Raw genomic sequence first — 18,865 nt, forward strand, 5'->3', positions numbered from 1 at the left:
TCGTTAGTATATTTTAATTATATATTTTCAGCTCTAGATAGATAGCTACACTTTCATTGTTTTCTTCCATATTTCGTTTTCGTTTATAGATGCAATTCCCTTCACATCATATGAAGCCTCTTATTTTGATCAAACTTTCATACTTTTCAAGATCACTCATCCCATATCGGTGTAGGGAAGAAAATTAGAGGCCATCTTCTCTATAAAAAGGCATTGTGGTGACTGAGCCTAAGGAAATGAGTTCTTGGTGCCTTGTATATGTGGTGCTCATAGCTTCCTTCCTTTTTTTGTGCCTCATTTTTTGGGTGTTGAGTTGGTTTATTTAAGACCAGTTGATTTTAAGTTGCTGGTTATATAGGCCTATTTTGTTTAAGTTGGTCCGATTTGGTTGGACTTCGAACCTAGTCAATTTGATTTTTGATTGAGTTGGAGCTAGTTTTGAATAAGTTTTAATAATTTCTGAAAAACCAAAAAAAACTAAATAACAAATCTAAAAAATTGCACTATTTTAACCGCTAAACTACACCAACTCGTTTTTTGGTTAAAAACCGAAACCGCACTGAAATAACCACAAAACCGCACCGAATTAAAACCGCACCTATCGGTTTTTCCCTGTAAAAACCGCAACTTGCGGTTTGCGGTTCGGTTTGGTCCAAAAACCGCACCGAACCACCCCATGCTCATCCTTAGTCTATATAAATCATATGTGATTAAATACAAAAAATCACATGTGATTATATACAGATAATCACGGGTGGTGGTGGTGTGTAGTGATTTTTGGTGATGGTGGGTGGTAGGTGGTGATGGTGGTGAAGGGTGGTGGGGGTGACATGTGGGGTGGTGATTATAGTGGGTGGCAGGTGGCGGTGGCGAGCGGTGGTGATGGGTGATGGAGACGGGTGAAGGTGATAGGTGGTGGTGGTGGTGGGTGGGTGGGTGGTGGTTGGTGGTGAGGGTGGTGATGGTGTATGGTGGTTTTAGTGGGTGATGGGTGGGGTGGTGGTGGCGGGTGGTGGTGGTGTGTAGTGATGTTTGGTGGTGGTAGGTGGTAGGTGGTGAAGGGTGGTGGGGGTGACTTGTGGGGTGGTGATTATAATGGGTGGCAGGTGGTGGTGGCGAGCGGTGGTGATGGGTGGTGGAGACGGGTGAATGTGATAGGTGGTGGTGGTGGTGGTAGGTGGGTGGGTGGTGGTTGGTGGTGAGGGTGGTGATGGTGTATGACGGTTTTGGTGGGTGATGGGTGAGGTGGTGGTGGCGAGTGTTTGTGATGGGTGGTGAAGGTGGGTGGTGGTCGGTTGTGATGGTTGGTGGTGGTGGGGGTGGTGGAGGTGGGTGGTGGTGATGGGTGGTGGTAATGGCGGGTGGTTGTGATAGGTGATGGTGGTCGGTGGTGATGGGTGGTGGTGGTGGGGGGTTGTGGAGTTGGGTGGTGGTGATGGGTAATGGAAGCAGGTGGTGGTGATGGGTGGTTGTTGGTGGTAATGAGAGGTGGTGGTCATAATGGTGGGTAGTGGGTGGGTGGTAGTGATGGATGGTGGAGGTGGGCGGGTGGTGGTTTTGGTGAGTGGTGGGTGGGGGTGATGGGGGCGGGTTGTGGTGATGGGTGGTGGTGGTCAGTGTGTAACATCCGGATTTCCAGGTATCATAAACTGAGTATTTATTTTTGAGTCAAGAAGAGGGACTCGACGAGTAAACGCCTAGACTCGTCGAGTAGGATCGCGACTGCTGACTAGGATTAATGAACGGACTCGACGAGTCAGAGGGTCGACTCGACGAGTCCGCGATATGGATAGAAACCCTAAATCTTTGGGCCTGTGCCCTATTTAAGGGACCTTATGGCCTTCATTTGCGGCCACCCTTTCAGAGAAAAGAACCCTAGCATATTTGAGCGTGTGTAGTGAGAGAGAGAGCCATCTTGAACCATTTGTTGTGATTTTGCTAAGGAGGAGAAGTGATCCAGCAAGAAGGACCAAAGGAGGTTGTTATACTGAGACTTTCAAGCAAGGAGGCTTCACTTTGAGGTAGCAATTCGGCCCTTTCTCTTCTTTATTGTGTAGGCTTCTTGAATCAAGAGTTTCTTTACCCTTTCTTGAGTTGGAATAAGAGCATGAGAGGTCCCAATGTGAAATAGACCTTAGATCTGGACCTTGAGAGGTCCAGAGATCCCCAAACATCCAGCTTTATGCAGTTCCTTTTTGGGTTTTAGAACATGGTTGTCATATTAGGGCTAATTCATCATATAGAGCCATATGAGTGTTGCATGAGCATAAAGTTTGGACCTTTACGTAACTTTTGAGTGTTAGAAGGCCAGATCTATAGGTTAGAGAAACAGATCTGACCTCAGAAGGTCGTTTGAGCATTCTCAAGGAAGAAACTCGCCGAGTCCATGAGCGGAATCGACGAGTCGGATCGTGTTGCACCACGATTCGTGATCAGTGGTAACCCGTCGAGAGAAAGGTTAACTCGACGAGTCGAGTGAGGCCTTAGGAGGATTCAGAGGACACGCATGGACTCGCCGAGTCACCCGAGTGCACTCGACGAGCCTGGTCAAAGTTGGACCGTTGACCGGGGTTGACTTTTAGGGTTTGGTCAACATTTGGACATTGGACCATTGGAGGGGTAAAATGGTCTTTTCCCCTTCTGAGAGAATATAGGGAGGGACTAGTCTAGCCTTTGAGAGCCGTATTAATTAGAGATAATTACTTTATGTGATTAGGCGGAGGCTAGATCAGATATTCGAGTTCGAGACTTTCCGAGATTACCCGAGGTGAGTCTTCTCACTATACATTACCTAGAGTGGTAACTATGTGCAGACCGGAGGGTCTTATGTGTTATGTGTATGTGAGTTTATGTGCTTTGTGATATATGTATGCTATGTGTTATATAGACCGGACCGGAGGGTCCTACGATTTAGACCGGACCAGAGGGTCCAACGATTTATACCGGACCGGAGGGTTCAACGAGCTAGACCGGACTGGAGGGTCCAACGAGCTACGGGACTAGAGGATCCCGCTGAGACACATTGACCGGAGGGTCATACCGAGTTATAGCCTCGAGTGGCTTATGTGTTGTATGTGGTATTTTGGGGAACTCACTAAGCATTTATGCTTACCGTGTTATGTGATATGTGTTTCAGGTACCAACGAGGATCGTGGGAAGGCGCTGGCATGATTTGTACACACTGGCAGAGGATTACGTTTTGAGATTCTGGGATATGTTATATTATGATGACATTTGATACATGAGATTTTGAGAATATTATATGAGTTATATTATGTGGAAAAATGAAAAATTGTTTTAAAATTTACGTCATTACAAGTTGGTATCAGAGCCTTGGTTTGAGGGATTCGGATGCGCCTTCGGGCGTATCTGAACTCAAACTGAGGATTTGAGAAATTTTGCATAAAAGAAACAATTTTTCTAAAAAGAGAAAAAGATTTTTGAGAAACGCAGAACGGAGCAGTGTGTACAATCAGCCAGCGCCCGAACGGTGATTTCCCAAAATACCCTTACATTATGTGTTATGAGATATTATGTGATATGCTATGCATGCTAGAGTAGGCTAGGTATTCATAGTTAGGACTAGAGTGGGCCTGATTTGTGATGCCTTAGCCTAGGAGGTACTGCTACTATGAGATACTTCGAGAGTGAGTAGGTAGCAGCGAGGAGCTTATGAGTGGTCTACTGGAGGGTAGCCTGAGTTTAGTGAGATATAGAGTACTTGTGATCTGGGATCCTAGGAGGAGGACTTGGGGTGAATACCAATGCGTTGTGGAAGGTAGTATAGGGCCCGTACTACTGGAAACACCGGATCGGTGAGCAGTCCAAGTAAGAATCCTTAGGGTACTAAAGAACAAGTAGGGTTGAGTATCGAGTGCGAGTATACTCAAGCGAGTCTCTGACTTCTTTTGTGTTGTATTTCAGAGACAACATGGTTGGGACGTGCCACCACCCAGGGGGCAGTGGTACCAGTGGTACCAGTGATGAGGAGATCCGTATGTTGATTCACGAGGAGGTGGCCGCAACCATACGAGCGGAGATTCCTAAGATGTTTGGGTCTATCAAGACCACTTTGATTGAGACGTTTGACGAGCGGTATGCTTCTCTCACCGAGGCTGCTGTTGCTGCAGCCACCGCAGCCGTCGCCGCTGCCAGGCCACAGGGGGTGACTCGTTGCTGTACCGAGAGTTCAGCAACACGAAGCCACCAGAGTTTGATGGGACTCAGGATCCGATAGCCACGATGAGGTGGATCTCTGACATTGAGGGATGCTTCTACACCTGTTCTTGTCCGGAGCATCTGAGAGTTCAGTTCGCGCTGAACCAGCTTCGCTTGGGAGCGAAGGACTGGTGGAAGTTTGTTACGGCAGACTTCACTCCTGCAGAGATTACAACGGTGACCTGGGAGAGGTTCACCACCATGTTCCGAGATGAGTATGTTCCCCCGGTTGAGAGGGAACGATTGGCGCAGGAGTTCTTGTCCCTCAAACAGGGGACGGAGTCCGTGACTGTGATTACACGGATGTTTCATGAGAGGGCTTTGTTTTGCCCTGAGCACGTGTCTACCGAGCAGGCACGTATGAGCCGATATCTGAGTATACTGAGGAGGGAAATTCGTGAGTTCGTGGCGAACTCGACATACCAGACATTTGCCGAGCTCCAGGCGAATGCCCGTAAGAGGGAGATTAAGCTAGAGACTCAGGCCAGGGAGGAGGCCAAGTCTCAGAGGAGGGATAGGCGGCCGGTACAGTCCCAGCCGGCAGCCAAGCGGGAAAAGCCCGCTTATTCGAGATCTGGAGGTCCGAAGGGCCGCACTCGCTGGAAGTGCGGCAAGAGCCATGATGGGACGTGTAGAGCGGGTGTGTGCTACAAGTGTGGGAAAGAGGGGCATATCGCGAGGGATTGCCCCAAGGGATTTTCGGTTTGCTTTCACTGCAATCAGATAGGCCATCGGAAGGCCGAGTGCCCGCAACTACTTTAGGGATCAGCACAGGGATCTGCACTTGCTGCTAGAGCTACCGAGGTCCGGCCAGCGAAGGCCGAGGCATCGAAGGCTCGCGGGAGAGCCTTTCGGTTGAAAGCGGAGGAGGTCCGCACAACGCCCGATGTCGTGGCTGGTATGTATGCTTTTATTTACTTATACTGAGTTTGAGATATTATGCTTATTCTGTGGTATGCATAGGTAGTTTTCTTGTGAGTTCTGTACCTGCTTTGGTGTTATTTGACTCGGGTGCGAGTCGATCTTTCGTGTCATTAGCGTTTAGCCAGCACATCAGTACCCGGCGAGAGGCGTTGAATCGACCTCTACGAGTTTCCATAGCTGACGAGCGAGCGGTTTATGCTACTGATGTGATTCGAGGATGCGTGCTCGAGATTTTCGGTGTTGAGTTCCCGATAGATATGGTACCGATTACAATGGGTGATGTCTGTGTCATCGTGGGCATGGACTGGTTGAGCCGATTTGGAGCTGTTATAGACTGCGAGCGGCAGTTGGTGGCCATACGAGACCCTAGTGGGGGAGTGCTGACGGTGTATGGCGAGGGTACCCGATCTGGGTCAGCATTTTGTTCGGCTGCCAGAGCGAGACAGAGTCTACAACAGGGCTGTAGAGGGTTTGTAGCCTATGTGATGGATACACGAGTTGCCGCACAGAGGCCGAGTTCTGTCAGTGAGGTACCGATAGTGCGAGAGTTTCCAGATGTTTTCCCCGAGGAGTTGCCGGGTGTGCCTCCCGAGAGGCATGTGGAGTTTCGCATCGATTTGATTCCGGGGGCAGCACCTATTGCCAAGGCACCCTATCGCCTTGCGCCACCGGAGATGCAGGAGTTATCCTTGCAGCTTCAGGAGCTGCTGGGGAAGGGATTCATCCGACCGAGTAGCTCGCCGTGGGGAGCGTTGATCCTTTTTGTCAAGAAAAAGGATGGTTCACACCGGATGTGCATTGATTACCGGGACTTGAACAAATTAACGGTTAAGAACCGCTATCCATTGCCGAGGATCCACGATCTGTTCGATCAGTTGCAGGGTGCGTCTTGGTTTTCCAAGATAGGCTTGAGGTCTGGATATCACCAGATGAGGGTGCGTGATGAGGATATCCAGAAGACAACATTTAGGACTCGTTATGGGCATTACGAGTTCGTGGTGATGCCTTTTGGGCTCACCAAGGCACCAGCGGCGTTCATGGACCTCATGAACCGAGTATGCAGGCCGATGTTGGATCGATCGGTGATTGTGTTCATCAACGACATTCTAGTGTATTCGAGGACCAGAGAGCAGCATGCGGAGCACCTGAGGGAGATCCTTGGAGTATTGAGATCGGAGAGGCTTTATGCCAAATTCTCCATGTGTGATTTCTGGTTACGAGAGGTCTAGTTCCTGGGACATCTTGTTAATCAGAATGGGATATTGGTCGATCCGGCCAAGATTGAGGCTGTCATGAGTTAGGAGGTGCCGAGATCCCCCACCGAGATCAGGAGTTTTCTGGGGTTGGTCGGCTACTATCGGAGATTTATCCGGGATTTGTCCAAGATTGCCGTTCCCCTCACCAGATTGACCTGGAAGGGCGTTGATTTTTCTTGAGGTCGAGAGCAGCAGACCTCGTTTGAGACTCTTCGCCAGAGACTATGCGAAGCCCCAGTGTTAGCCCTTCCGGAGGGAATGGAGGATTTTGTGGTTTACTGTGATGCGTCTATATCAGGGTTAGGTACGGTGCTTATGCAGAGAAGGCACGTGATAGCATACGCATCGAGGCAGCTGAAGCCTCATGAGACGAGGTATCCCACCCACGATTTTGAGTTGGGGGCAGTGGTGTTCGCCCTCAAGATATGGCGCCATTATCTATATGGGGTTCGGTGTACTGTATACACGGACCACAAGAGTTTGAAGTATCTGATGGACCAACTCAACCTGAACATGCGTCAGAGGAGATGGTTGGATGTGGTAAAGGATTATGACTGTGAAATCCTGTACCACCCGGGCAAGGCTAACGTAGTAGCCGATGCTCTGAGCCGCAGAGCGGAGAGCGCCCCGATTCAAGATATATGCATGAGGATGATGGTGATGACTCCGGTACTAGATACCACCCGAGAGGCCCAGGCAGAGGCTGTGAGACCAGAGAACCTCAAGAGAGAGCGGGTGATTGGGCAGGTATCCGAGTTTGTGACGGATAGCCGAGGGCTGAGGACCTTTCGAGGTCGGATATGGGTGCCTTATACGGGCGGGGCACGTAGCACTCTGATGGAGGAGGCGCATAGATCAAGATTCTCGATCCATCCCGGGGCCACTAAGATGTATTTGGACCTGAAGAGAGACTACTGGTGGCCCTGTATGAAGAGGGATGTTACATGGGTAGTAGAGAGGTGCTTGACCTGTCGCCGGGTTAAGGTCGAGCACCAACGTCCGCATGGCAAGTTGCAGCCACTAGAGGTTCCCCAGTGGAAGTGGGAACAATTTTCTATGGATTTTATCACCAAATTGTCGAGGATCGCGAGGGGTGTTGATGCAATTTGGGTGATTATGGACCGGCTGAAGAAGAGCGCTCACTTCCTTGCTATCAGTGAGAGCTCTTCTGCGGAGAGGCTGGCAGAAATGTACGTAAGAGAGGTGGTGTCGCGGCATGGGGTGCCGATCTCGATTGTGTCAGACCGAGAATGTACGTTTTACTTCCAGGTTCTGGAAGAAGTTTCATGAGGAGTTGGGTACGAGATTGCATTTCAGTACTTCTTACCACCCACAATCGGATGGGCAGAGTGAGCGGACGATTCAGACACTCGAGGACATGCTTCGGGCATGTGTTATGGACTTCGGTGGAAGTTGGGACACATACCTACCTTTGGCTGAGTTTTCTTACAACAACAGCCACCATTCGAGTATTGGTATGCCTCCCTTTGAGCTTTTATATGGGAGGAGGTGTCAGACCCCCATCTGTTGGGGAGAGGTAGGGCAGCGAGTGATGGGTAGCACTGAGATAGTGCTTAAGACGACTGAGCAGATACATCAGGTCAGACAGAGGTTACTGACAGCCCAGAGCCGTCAGAAGAGTTATGCGGATAGGCGGCGATCCGAGCTCGAGTTCCAGGTTGGAGATTTCGTACTCCTGAAGGTATCTCCTTGGAAAGGAGTGATCCGATTCAGGAAGAGGGGCAAGCTGGGGCCCCGATACATTGGTCCATTCAGGGTGACCGCAAGGGTGGGTAAGGCAGCATACCGTCTGGAGCTACCCGAGGAGTTGAGTCAGATCCATGATACCTTCCATGTATCCCAGTTGAGGAAGTGTATAGCCGATGAGACGGCGGTTGTGCCGCTAGAGGATATTCAGGTGGACGCGAGTTTGAATTACATTGAGAGGCCGATCGTGATCTTAGATCGGAAGATCAAGGTACTGAGGAACAAGGAGGTTCCCCTGGTTCAGGTCCAGTGGCAACATCGGAGAGGGTCCGAGCTGACATGGGAGCCGGAGATGGAGATGCGGGAGCAGCATCCAGAGTTGTTCGCAGAGTGAGACTTCGAGGGCGAATTCTGATTCTAGTGGGGGAGAATTGTAACATCCGGATTTCCAGGTATCATAAATTGAGTATTTATTTTTGAGTCAAGAAGAGGGACTCGACGAGTTGACGCCTAGACTCGTCGAGTAGGATCGCGACTGCAGACTAGGATTAATGAATGGACTCGACGAGTCGGAGGGTCGACTCGACGATTCGGAGGGTCGACTCGACGAGTCCGTGCTGTGGACAGAAACCCTAAATCTTTGGGCATGTTCCCTATTTAAGGGACCTTATGGCCTTCATTTACGACCACCCTTTCAGAGAAAAGAACCCTAGCATATTTGAGTGTGTGTAGTGAGAGAGAGAGAGCCATCTTGAACCATTTGTTGTGATTTTGCTAAGGAGGAGAAGTGATCCAGCAAGAAGGATCAAAGGAGGTTGTTGTTCTGAGACTTTCAAGCAAGGAGGCTTCACATTGAGGTAGCAATTTGGCCATTTTCTTCTTTATTGTGCAGGCTTCTTGAATCAAGGGTTTCTTTACCCTTTCTTGAGTTGGAATAAGAGCATGAGAGGTCCCAATGTGAAATAGACCTTAGATCTGGACCTTGAGAGGTCCAGAGAGCTCCAAACATCCAGCTTTATGCAGTTCCTTTTTGGGTTTTAGAACATGGTTGTCATATTAGGGCTAATTCATCATATAGAGCCATATGAGTGTTGCATGAGCATAAAGTTTGGACCTTTACGTAACTTTTGAGTGTTAGAAGGCCAGATCTATAGGTTAGAGAAACAGATTTGACCTCAGAAGGTCGTTTGAGCATTCTCATGGAAGAAACTCGCCAAGTCCATGAGCGGACTCGACGAGTCGGATCGTGTTGCACCACGATTCGTGATTAGTGGTAACACGTCGAGAGAAAGGTTAACTCGACAAGTCGAGTGAGGCCTTAGGAGGATTCAGAGGACACGCATGGACTCGCTGAGTCACTCGAGTGCTCTCAACGAGTCTAGTCAAAGTTGGACCGTTGACCGGGGTTGACTTTTAGGGTTTGGTCAACATTTGGACATTGGACCATTGGAGGGGTAAAATGGTCTTTTCCCCTTCTGAGAGAATATAAGGAGGGACTAGTCTAGCCTTTGAGAGCCGTATTACTTAGAGATAATTACTTTATGTGATTAGGCGGAGGCTAGATCAGATATTCGAGTTCGAGACTTTCCGAGATTACCCGAGGTGAGTCTTCTCACTATACATTACCTAGAGTGGTAACTATGTGCAGACCGGAGGGTCTTCTCACTATACACACTGGCAGAGGATTACGTTTTGAGATTCTGGGATATGTTATATTATGATGACATTTGATACATGAGATTTTGAGAATATTATATGAGTTTTATTATGTGGAAAAATGAAAAATTGTTTTAAAATTTATGTCGTTACACGGTGGTGATGGATGGTGGTGGTGGGTGGGTGGTGGTGGTGATGGGTGGTTGTGGCGAGTGGTGGTTATGGGTGGTGGGTGGTGGTAGTGTCGGGTGGTGGTCATAATGATGGGTAGTGGCTAGGTGGTAGTGATGGGTGGTAGAGGTGGGTGGGTGGTGGTGATGATGGTGAGTGGTGGGTGGGGGTGATGGTGGCGGGTGGTGGTGGTCAGTGGTGATGGGTGCTGGTGGTGGGTGGTGATAGTCGCAGGTGGTGGTCATAGTGGTGGGTGGGTTGTAGTGATGGGTGGTGGAGGTGGATAGTGGTGGTGGGTGGGTGGTGGTGATGGTAGGTGGTGGTGACGGGTGGCGGTGATGGTGGTGGCGGGTGGTGGTGATGGGTGGTGGTGGTGGTGGTGGATGATGGTCGTGGTTGGCGATGGCGGATAGTGGTGATGATGTTGGGTGGTAGGTGGGGGTGGTGGAGGTGGGTGGCGGTGACGGGTGGTGGTGGTGGATGGTATTGTTTGGGTGGTGAATGATGTTGGTTAGTAAGTTTTTTTTTTACTTATTTTTGGATTTTATATTAATATTATATGATGATTTAAATTTAAAAAAATTATGTGCTCAAATTTTGTTCTGAAATGTTCTCGCAATAAGTATTGTTATTGATTGAATGCTCTCATATATATATATATATATATATATATATATATATATATATATATATATATATATATATAGTGTTAGGTTCATGTGAGACGACCTAATTTTGTGAGACCGTGATACCACTTTTTTCTAGTGAAATATTCTAATATTCTAGTGTTTATAAAACATATAATTTTAATATATTTTACATTGAAATGTTCTAAAACATATAATGTTAGAATATATTGCATATTTTGTTTTTACGAACAACAGAATATTAGAATATTTTTTTAAATTTTTTTTGTCTCACGGTCTCACAAAATTATGACTATCTCAAATGAACTCTTATATATATATATATATATATATATATATATATATATATATATATATATATATATATATATATAGGGTCCGGTTCCTGTGAGGAATAATTTTAAAGTGAGGACACCTTAAAAAAATTGAAAAAAAATACAAATAATAAAATCGAGGATAGATCTATGTCCGGAAGAAAAAAAAATTGGATAAAAAAATTTTGCATCATTAAAATTGATCCATGATTCAATTTTAATTTTTTTTATTTTGTATCATTATGATCCATGATTCAATTTTAATGATCCAAATTTTTTTTTTCAATTTTTTTTTCTCTCGGACATAGATCTACGCTCGATTTTATGATTTGTATTTTTTTAAGATTTTTTTTTCAATTTTTTAAGGTGTTCTTACGAGTCCTCACTTTAAAATGAGTCCTCACCCGATCTTGTTTCTATATATATCAAGGTTGTAAAAATCGTTTGGTGGTAGCTCGACGGTCGACTGGGGTCATGCGATCAATCGGTTTGGCGGGGATTAATCGGAGGATTAATCGGGGACCATAATTTACTAATAAAACTATTTTAAAACTTAATATATCCTAAGAAAAAATAGTATTTGAAAATTTCAAAATTTTAAATTTTGAAATTTTGAAATATTGGGTATAATATTTGAAATTTTGAATATTTAAAAATTTAAAATTTTGAAGTTTTGTAAATTTTGGTGTAATATTTGAAAATTTGAAAATTTGAATTTTTTTAAAATCTTCCCGCCAAGGACCGCCGATGACCGCCTACCCCGAGTTTGACCGATATTGAGAATGATAAAGAAAATATGTTGTTTGATAATATAAATACGTTCAATCTTACATAACTATTGTCATTAACACAAATTCTCACTAATTAAATCATATATAAGGTTATTATATACTTATTATTATTATTATCAATTCTGTCAGAATGTTTTATTGGGTCGTATTCTGTCAGAATGAAAATGAGTGAAAAACGATTTATGAGAACAAAAAAAAAAAAAAAAATTAACGAGAATGCACGAAATTGACGATATTCTTTTAAGGTTGAACGTATTCGCATTGCTAAACAACTTATTCTATTAGTAATTCTATTCGCATACGATAGATGTACAATAATTAGTTTGAATAGAATAACCTAAACCTATATATATATATATATATATATATATATATATATATATATATATATATATATACCCTTTATAATAAATGAAAACATTTATACCACATGTCACACTTTCATTGATTTGACCACATGTCATTTTGTGGTTATTTTTAATTAATTTTTTTCACATGACATTTTGTGGTTTTTTTATTTTATTAAATTCCACATAATATTTAAATGTAATAACTAAATAAATGTAATAATAAATGCATATCAATTTCAATAATTGACTTTTCTTCTAATTTTAGAATTTCTAAATTAAAACTTCATTAGTTTCCTTTGTTTATTTATCTAAATTATCTGTTTAAATTTAAAAGACAAAAAACACTTTAATTTTAATACTTCAATATTTTTCTAATTGTTCTTATAAATTCAAATTTTTTCAAATGTTTAGAATTTTTATATATTTTTTAATGAACCCATGTAATACGTGGGTCTTAGTATGTGTGTGTGTATATATATATATATATATATATATATATATATATATATAGGCTTAGGTTATTCTATTCAAAGTAATTATTGTGTTACTGTATGTATAAATGTGGGCCAATCAAATTTACTTATTTTAAGAAAGTGATTAATATATATTATTGAATTAAATATAATTGAAAAATATCATCTTAATTAATTACAAGGGTAATTTAGTCAATTAATATAGATTTAATAAAGGAAAATTGCATTTTTTAAGGGATCATAAATTCTATTACTTTTAAAAATCCGATTCTACGAATTATAATTCTTTTAATTCGAACATTCTGACAGAATATGTTTATGAGTATATTCAAAAATAAAAATATTCTTGAACCATAAATAATAAAAATATTCTTGAACCTATTTCTTGATCATGACTTTTAAACTTCTTGTAGAATAACAAATTCTTGAACAATCAATTGAAGAATAAAAAAAAATACATTATTTCTTATAGAATACGGATAACAATTGTTTAGAATTACATTTATTGTTAAAGAATAAAACTAAAAAAACTTTCAAAACGGGAAAGAAAACATCAAAATCTAACAACGACACTAATACATTCTAAAAGAATAATGTTGCTTAGAATCACTTTCAATTTTGTGGTCCGTTCTTCAAGCATCTACTTCTGTGATTCCAACAGAATTGGAATTCGTGATTCCATTCCAACAGAATTGGAATTCGTGATTCCATTTCAATAGAATTGATGGGCTATACAACACTAAAGTATCTAAATCATAAACACACATTAACAATTGGGCCAAATAATCTTAGGTTGTTTGTAAGCACGACTTGAGTTAGTTGTTCGACTTGGTCCACATCATATATTTAGGAGATTATCGGCATGAAAGCTCCATGAAAACCATAAGACACTCGATATGGCAAGGTAATAATTGCAACTGGCTCACTGGTAAACTTCTGTGCATCTACTAGGATAACCTGTGAAATTAAGCCAATTTGTGTCCCATTGATATCCAAGAACCATTAGTCCAATTTGCTTCACAAGAATATCTATACATGTAATAAGAGATTGATATAAACTTACCCGAGATATATTCAAATGTTCATCATGTACAAACGAGATCACCCAGCCATCATCTTATTCAAGACCATCGGGCTTCGGCACAAACACATCACTTGAACAGAATGTGTTTTCTGGGAACCTATTGGACATAAGCTACTGAATCAAACAAATCTACATGAAAGGTTTTGTTAATACCAAATTTATCGAAGGTCAATTTCATGCAGATTTAGGTTTAGGGCAGATCATGAGGAAAAATTGATCGACACCATGAAGATGATAAAGATATGAAACAATCTCAGGAAAACCCTAGCTTGAACAAATAAGAAGGAAAGCATGATTGAGAAAGCGTGTATGAATACCTTTGAGCAACGAGAGAGAGTGCACGATCGGAGCAGTGTCTAACCCTGATCTAAGTGAGACCTCCATCGCTCCAATTCACAACATATCTGAGCATATTATCGATTTTCCTCTCGAATTGAGGAGTCCACCAGCGAAACGATTCACGTGAGCGCGATTCGAAAGGTGCCTTGCCATCGATCCTCAACAGTGAGGCGGGTAAGGATGTTGAGGAGGCACTCGTGAGTCAAATCGGCCCAGCCGGAGTAGAGTTCTGACTCGTCGGCTTCTTCTTCTCGACGGTGGGGCGTCTATGTGATTTAATTGATATCTCCGGCGGTAAACGACGGCGATGAAGTAGAAAGAAACGGACTACGGAGTCAAGATTGAGCCGAGAAGAAGAGAGAAAAAGGCTTTGGCTTGCCAACGAGTCCGAGAGCTGCTTGATTGTAAAAGGTCGATGTTTTCTGTCTAGGGTTTTAAAGCGGTAAATGTAAACGATTTTGCCTAAATTAAAGGGTTTATGATTTGAATAATTAAATACCAAAATTAATTAAAAGCTAAGATTACAATTTTACCCCTATCTAGGTTTTTAAAATGATTGGTCCACATTTATGCATACAATAACACAATAATTACTTTAAACACCTGAACCTATCTCTCTCTCTCTCTCTCTCTCTCTATATATATATATATATATATATATATATATATATATATATATATATATATATATATATATGATGGCTCCGGGTAAAGTGAGAGTGAGAACAGGCCCGGTTTAGGGCAGGTGCCATATGGGCAATGGAACAGGGCCTAAAATTTTAAGGGGCCCATTTTTTTTATAGTATATCGGTTCAGCCCCAAGCAATCCATCCAACATCATCGGAATTTCCGATTCGCAAATCAGCGTCAAAGCGTATTAGTGAAGACAACAGCGATCGATCAATCGTTCAATACTTCATCGATTTCGTTTTCGTTAAAAAAAGTCAATTGAATTAATCAACAAATAAAAATCAGTGGAATCAGGGCAAGGAAACGAAAGGGTAGTGGCGCAGTGCATCAGCGATATCGACACAACGTGCAACAATCAACGATTATCATTCATCGAATCATCGTCCATCCTCCATTGAATATGGATACAACAGATTCTAGGTGAGGGTCGATTAGAGTCTTAGACAATTAGACGATTATCCATTTATGATTTATCCAATTATCCTGTATTCCTGTTATCACTTTATCAATGACAATGGTTCTTCATTCTTGATTCAATGATTCTTGGTCCTGCTAATGTAATAGATTATGAGAAATTAAGGAATGAGGAATAAGGAATTAAGGATTATGAGTTTGTAAATTATAATTCTCAATTCAATTGCATACTTGAATCGGTTGAATGTATTATCAATTTTTCAGATTTATGGTATGTTAAATTGTGTAATTGTTTAACTATTTATCTTTAACTGTTTAATTTTTCAGATTCTTGAATGTTATTCATGAATTTTTAATTGTTTATCACTATGTCGTATTGTCATTATGTCATTTTATCATATTGAAATCTTATTGAATGATTTACAATGTTGAATGAAATCAATGAATGATTTTGAAATAGATTATTAGAAAGAGAAATTAAATTATAAGATTATGTTTATTGTATAATTGTTTATTAGAATTTGGAATTCAGAAACCATAGTGTTTAAAGAATCAAATTATGTTTATTGTTTGTAAAATTGTAAAGATGAAGTATAAACAACCATCCGGTAGTCAAAAACGTAAAAAAAAGAAAACTAGATGAAGAAAAGAGAAAGGCTGACGCCGGTGCTCTAGATAAGTTTATCCATAGACAACCTATTGAAGAGCATGTTGAAGAGCACATTGAAGAGCATGTTGAAGAGCGTGTTGTAGAGAATGTTGAAGAGCAAGAGCATATAGAAGTAGAAGAGGCAGAAGAGCAAGAGCTCGTTAAAGAGCTTGTTGATATATATGATCCAAGAAGGTGGGAAAAACTTAATTCTGAGGAGATTAAACTTTTGGTCCAGAAAGGCCCTAAAAGAGATAATAGTATTATGTATGGTCCCTATGATAAATTTGGTAGACGGTTTTCTACAGCTTTATATACAAGAACTTTACCAAATTTGGAGAAGTGTGATAGAGAATGGCTAGTATATTCAAAAGAGCTACACATGGTATTTTGTTTCTGTTGTAAAGTGTTTAGAAAAGGGATTTCAAAAGGTAAATTGGATGGTGAAGGTTATGCAGATTGGCACCATGTTACCACTAGGGTTAAATAACACGAAATTTCATTGGATCATCTTACAAATAGGAATAAGTGGTTTGATATGCGTAAAAGATTGAACTTGACTGAAACAATTGATAAAGTTCAATACGAGCAATTCAAGAAAGAAAGAGATTACTGGAAACAAGTCCTTTTGAGAATCATTGCAGTAGTGAAGTTACTTGCTAAACATAATTTAGCATTCCGTGGATCCAATGAAAAGTTGTATAAAAAAGGTAACTATAAATTGTAATTTTTTTGTTCTAATTCCACCAAAAACCTTTTTGTTAATTATTATGATTGATTTCACTTCTTATTTGTTATTGTATTAAATAGGTAACGGAAATTTTTTGGGTGTCATTGCAATGTTGGAAGAGTTTGACCCGATTATCAAAGAGCATGTGCGGCGGATCACAAGTGATGGGCTTCATGTGCATTATCTTGGCCACTTAATCCAAAACGAACTAATATATTTGCTAGCTCAAGAAATTAAAAAAGAACTTATCAAGAAGATAAAGGAAGCAAAGTACTACTCAATCATACTTGATTGTACTCCCGATTCAAGTCACCAGGAACAGATGACTATAATAGTGAGGTATTTAACGTTATCATATAATTCTGTTACTGTCGAGGAGTCATTTTTAGGTTTTTTGAATGTTGATGATACCTCTGGAAAATGACTATTTGATATTACACTTGAGGATTTAAAGTCTCTTGGTCTTGAAATTGATGATATGCGTGGTCAAAGCTATGATAATGGAACAAATATGAAAGAAAAACACCAAGGAGTGCAAAAGATATTTTTAGATATAAATCCTAGAGCATTTTACACTCATTGTGGTTGCCATTCTCTTAATCTAACATTATGTGATATGGCTAACAAGTGTGTTAAAGGAAATAACTTTTTTGGATTCATCCTACGCATTTATACTATCTTTGCAAATTCTACTAAGAGGTGGGAAATTTTTAAAGATAATGTTAAAGCTTGGAGTCTTAAGTCATTGTGTCAAACTCATTGGGAAAGCCGGGTTGAGAGTGTAAAGGCTATTAAACTTCAACTTGTGGATGTACGGGAAACTTTACTTCAAGTTGGAGAAAAAGATAATGATGCTGCAATTGCAAGTGAAGCAACTTCACTAGTAGAAAAAGAACTTGGTGACTTTGAATTTTTGGTATCAACTGTTATTTGGTATGAAGTACTAAACCATGTGAATATTGTGAGTAAGAAGTTAAAATCAAAGGATATGCATCTTGATAATGCTATTACAGAAATAAACAAATTGATTGGGTACTTCAAGGATTATAGAGAAACTGGTTTTTCAAAAGCGATTGTTGAAGCTAAGGAGATTGCTATTGAAATGGGTATTGATCTAATATTTCCACAAAAGCATTTAATTGAAAGGAAAAAAAGGTTTCATGAGAGTTCAACTAGCAAAAAAGTTTCATTTACACCTGAATAGAATTTTAGAGTCAATTATTTCTTATTCATTGTTGATCAAGCTATTTCTTCTCTTGAGACAAGATTTGAACAATTCAAAGAGTATGACAAAGTATTTGGTTTTTTATTTCCACATAATTTGAGGGGAATTGAAGATAAAGATCTTAAGTCGTATTATCATCGTCTTGAAAAAGCACTCAAGTTTGAAGAAAGATCGGATATTGATGCCGAGGAACTTTATACGGAGTTGAAATTATTTGAGACATTGGAAACCAATGAATTTAGCAACCCTATAGTTGTTTTGAAGTTTTTGAAAGAACTTGATTATTTCCCAAATGCAAGCATTGCATATAGAATATTGTTGACTATCCCAGTAACGGTTGCATCTGCAGAAATGAGTTTTTCAAAATTGAAGTTTGTGAAATCTTACTTACGCTCCACAATGACACAAGAAAGACTTAGCGGTTTGACAATGATATCTATCGAGAACGAAATCTTAGAGAGTATAAACTATGAAGAGTTGATCAACCAATTTGCAATCAAGAATGCTAGGAGAGCTTCACGGATCGTCGGTTAGCTGTTACGATATGTAATTACTCATTAAAATACTATGTAATTACGATATGTAATTACTCATTAAAATACTATGATTTTGCTTTGTTTATTGCTATAAAGTTTATCGTCATTTTAATAAAAAAATTAGTTTATGTAATTTAATTCGTTACACGTTAAGGCCTAAGGGCCTTTTTTATCCATCTCGTCCTGGGCATTTGAATCCTCAGAACCGGCCCTGAGTGAGACGTTTAACAAAAATGAATGGTACAAGAGCACAATGGACGTTTAATCGGTCAGACGCTAAATGTATACAAAGAACGATTAAAACGTTGCTTAATAGTTAAATTAAAAGGTTTACCAAAAACCATCATATAAACACACATTCGAAGATTAAGGAGAGAAGCACAGCCCGTCGTAATGTTTATGAATTTCCCAATACATTCATGGACTAAAAACCAAAACTGAGTTTTCAATTATATTTCGTATCTTCCACATGCGTATTATTATTTTCGAAAAAAGATTGATGGTCATACTAATACTATCAATATTTTTACTTTGTGGTTAGGGATACCTACAACGTCAATTTCCAGGGTCCTTAACAGATTAAGATTTCAATTTAACTCCTACCTTTTTTGTTTTTATTGATTTTAATATTTTCAAGCAAATCTTAGCATTATTGTAAAAGAATTACGTACATTTACCTATTTTGAATTAA

The 18,865-nt window shown here is 40.9% G+C and overlaps 1 protein-coding gene across 1 annotated transcript; it reads left to right on the top strand.

Annotated features, from left to right (window-relative positions):
* Positions 1-10,334: 10,334 nt before the first annotated feature.
* Positions 10,335-18,172, top strand: LOC145139596 (uncharacterized). Its single transcript, XM_079073365.1, has 6 exons — positions 10,335-10,363; positions 15,627-16,145; positions 16,206-16,393; positions 16,494-16,777; positions 16,868-17,519; positions 17,658-18,172. Exons 1-6 carry the CDS (start codon positions 10,335-10,337, stop codon positions 18,170-18,172), a joined length of 2,187 nt encoding a protein of 728 aa, XP_078929491.1.
* Positions 18,173-18,865: the final 693 nt, after the last annotated feature.

Source organism: Lactuca virosa, chromosome 9, assembly GCF_052849685.1.
Source record: "Lactuca virosa cultivar CGN04683 chromosome 9, Lactuca_virosa_CGN04683_v6, whole genome shotgun sequence".
Lineage (NCBI taxonomy): Eukaryota > Viridiplantae > Streptophyta > Magnoliopsida > Asterales > Asteraceae > Lactuca > Lactuca virosa.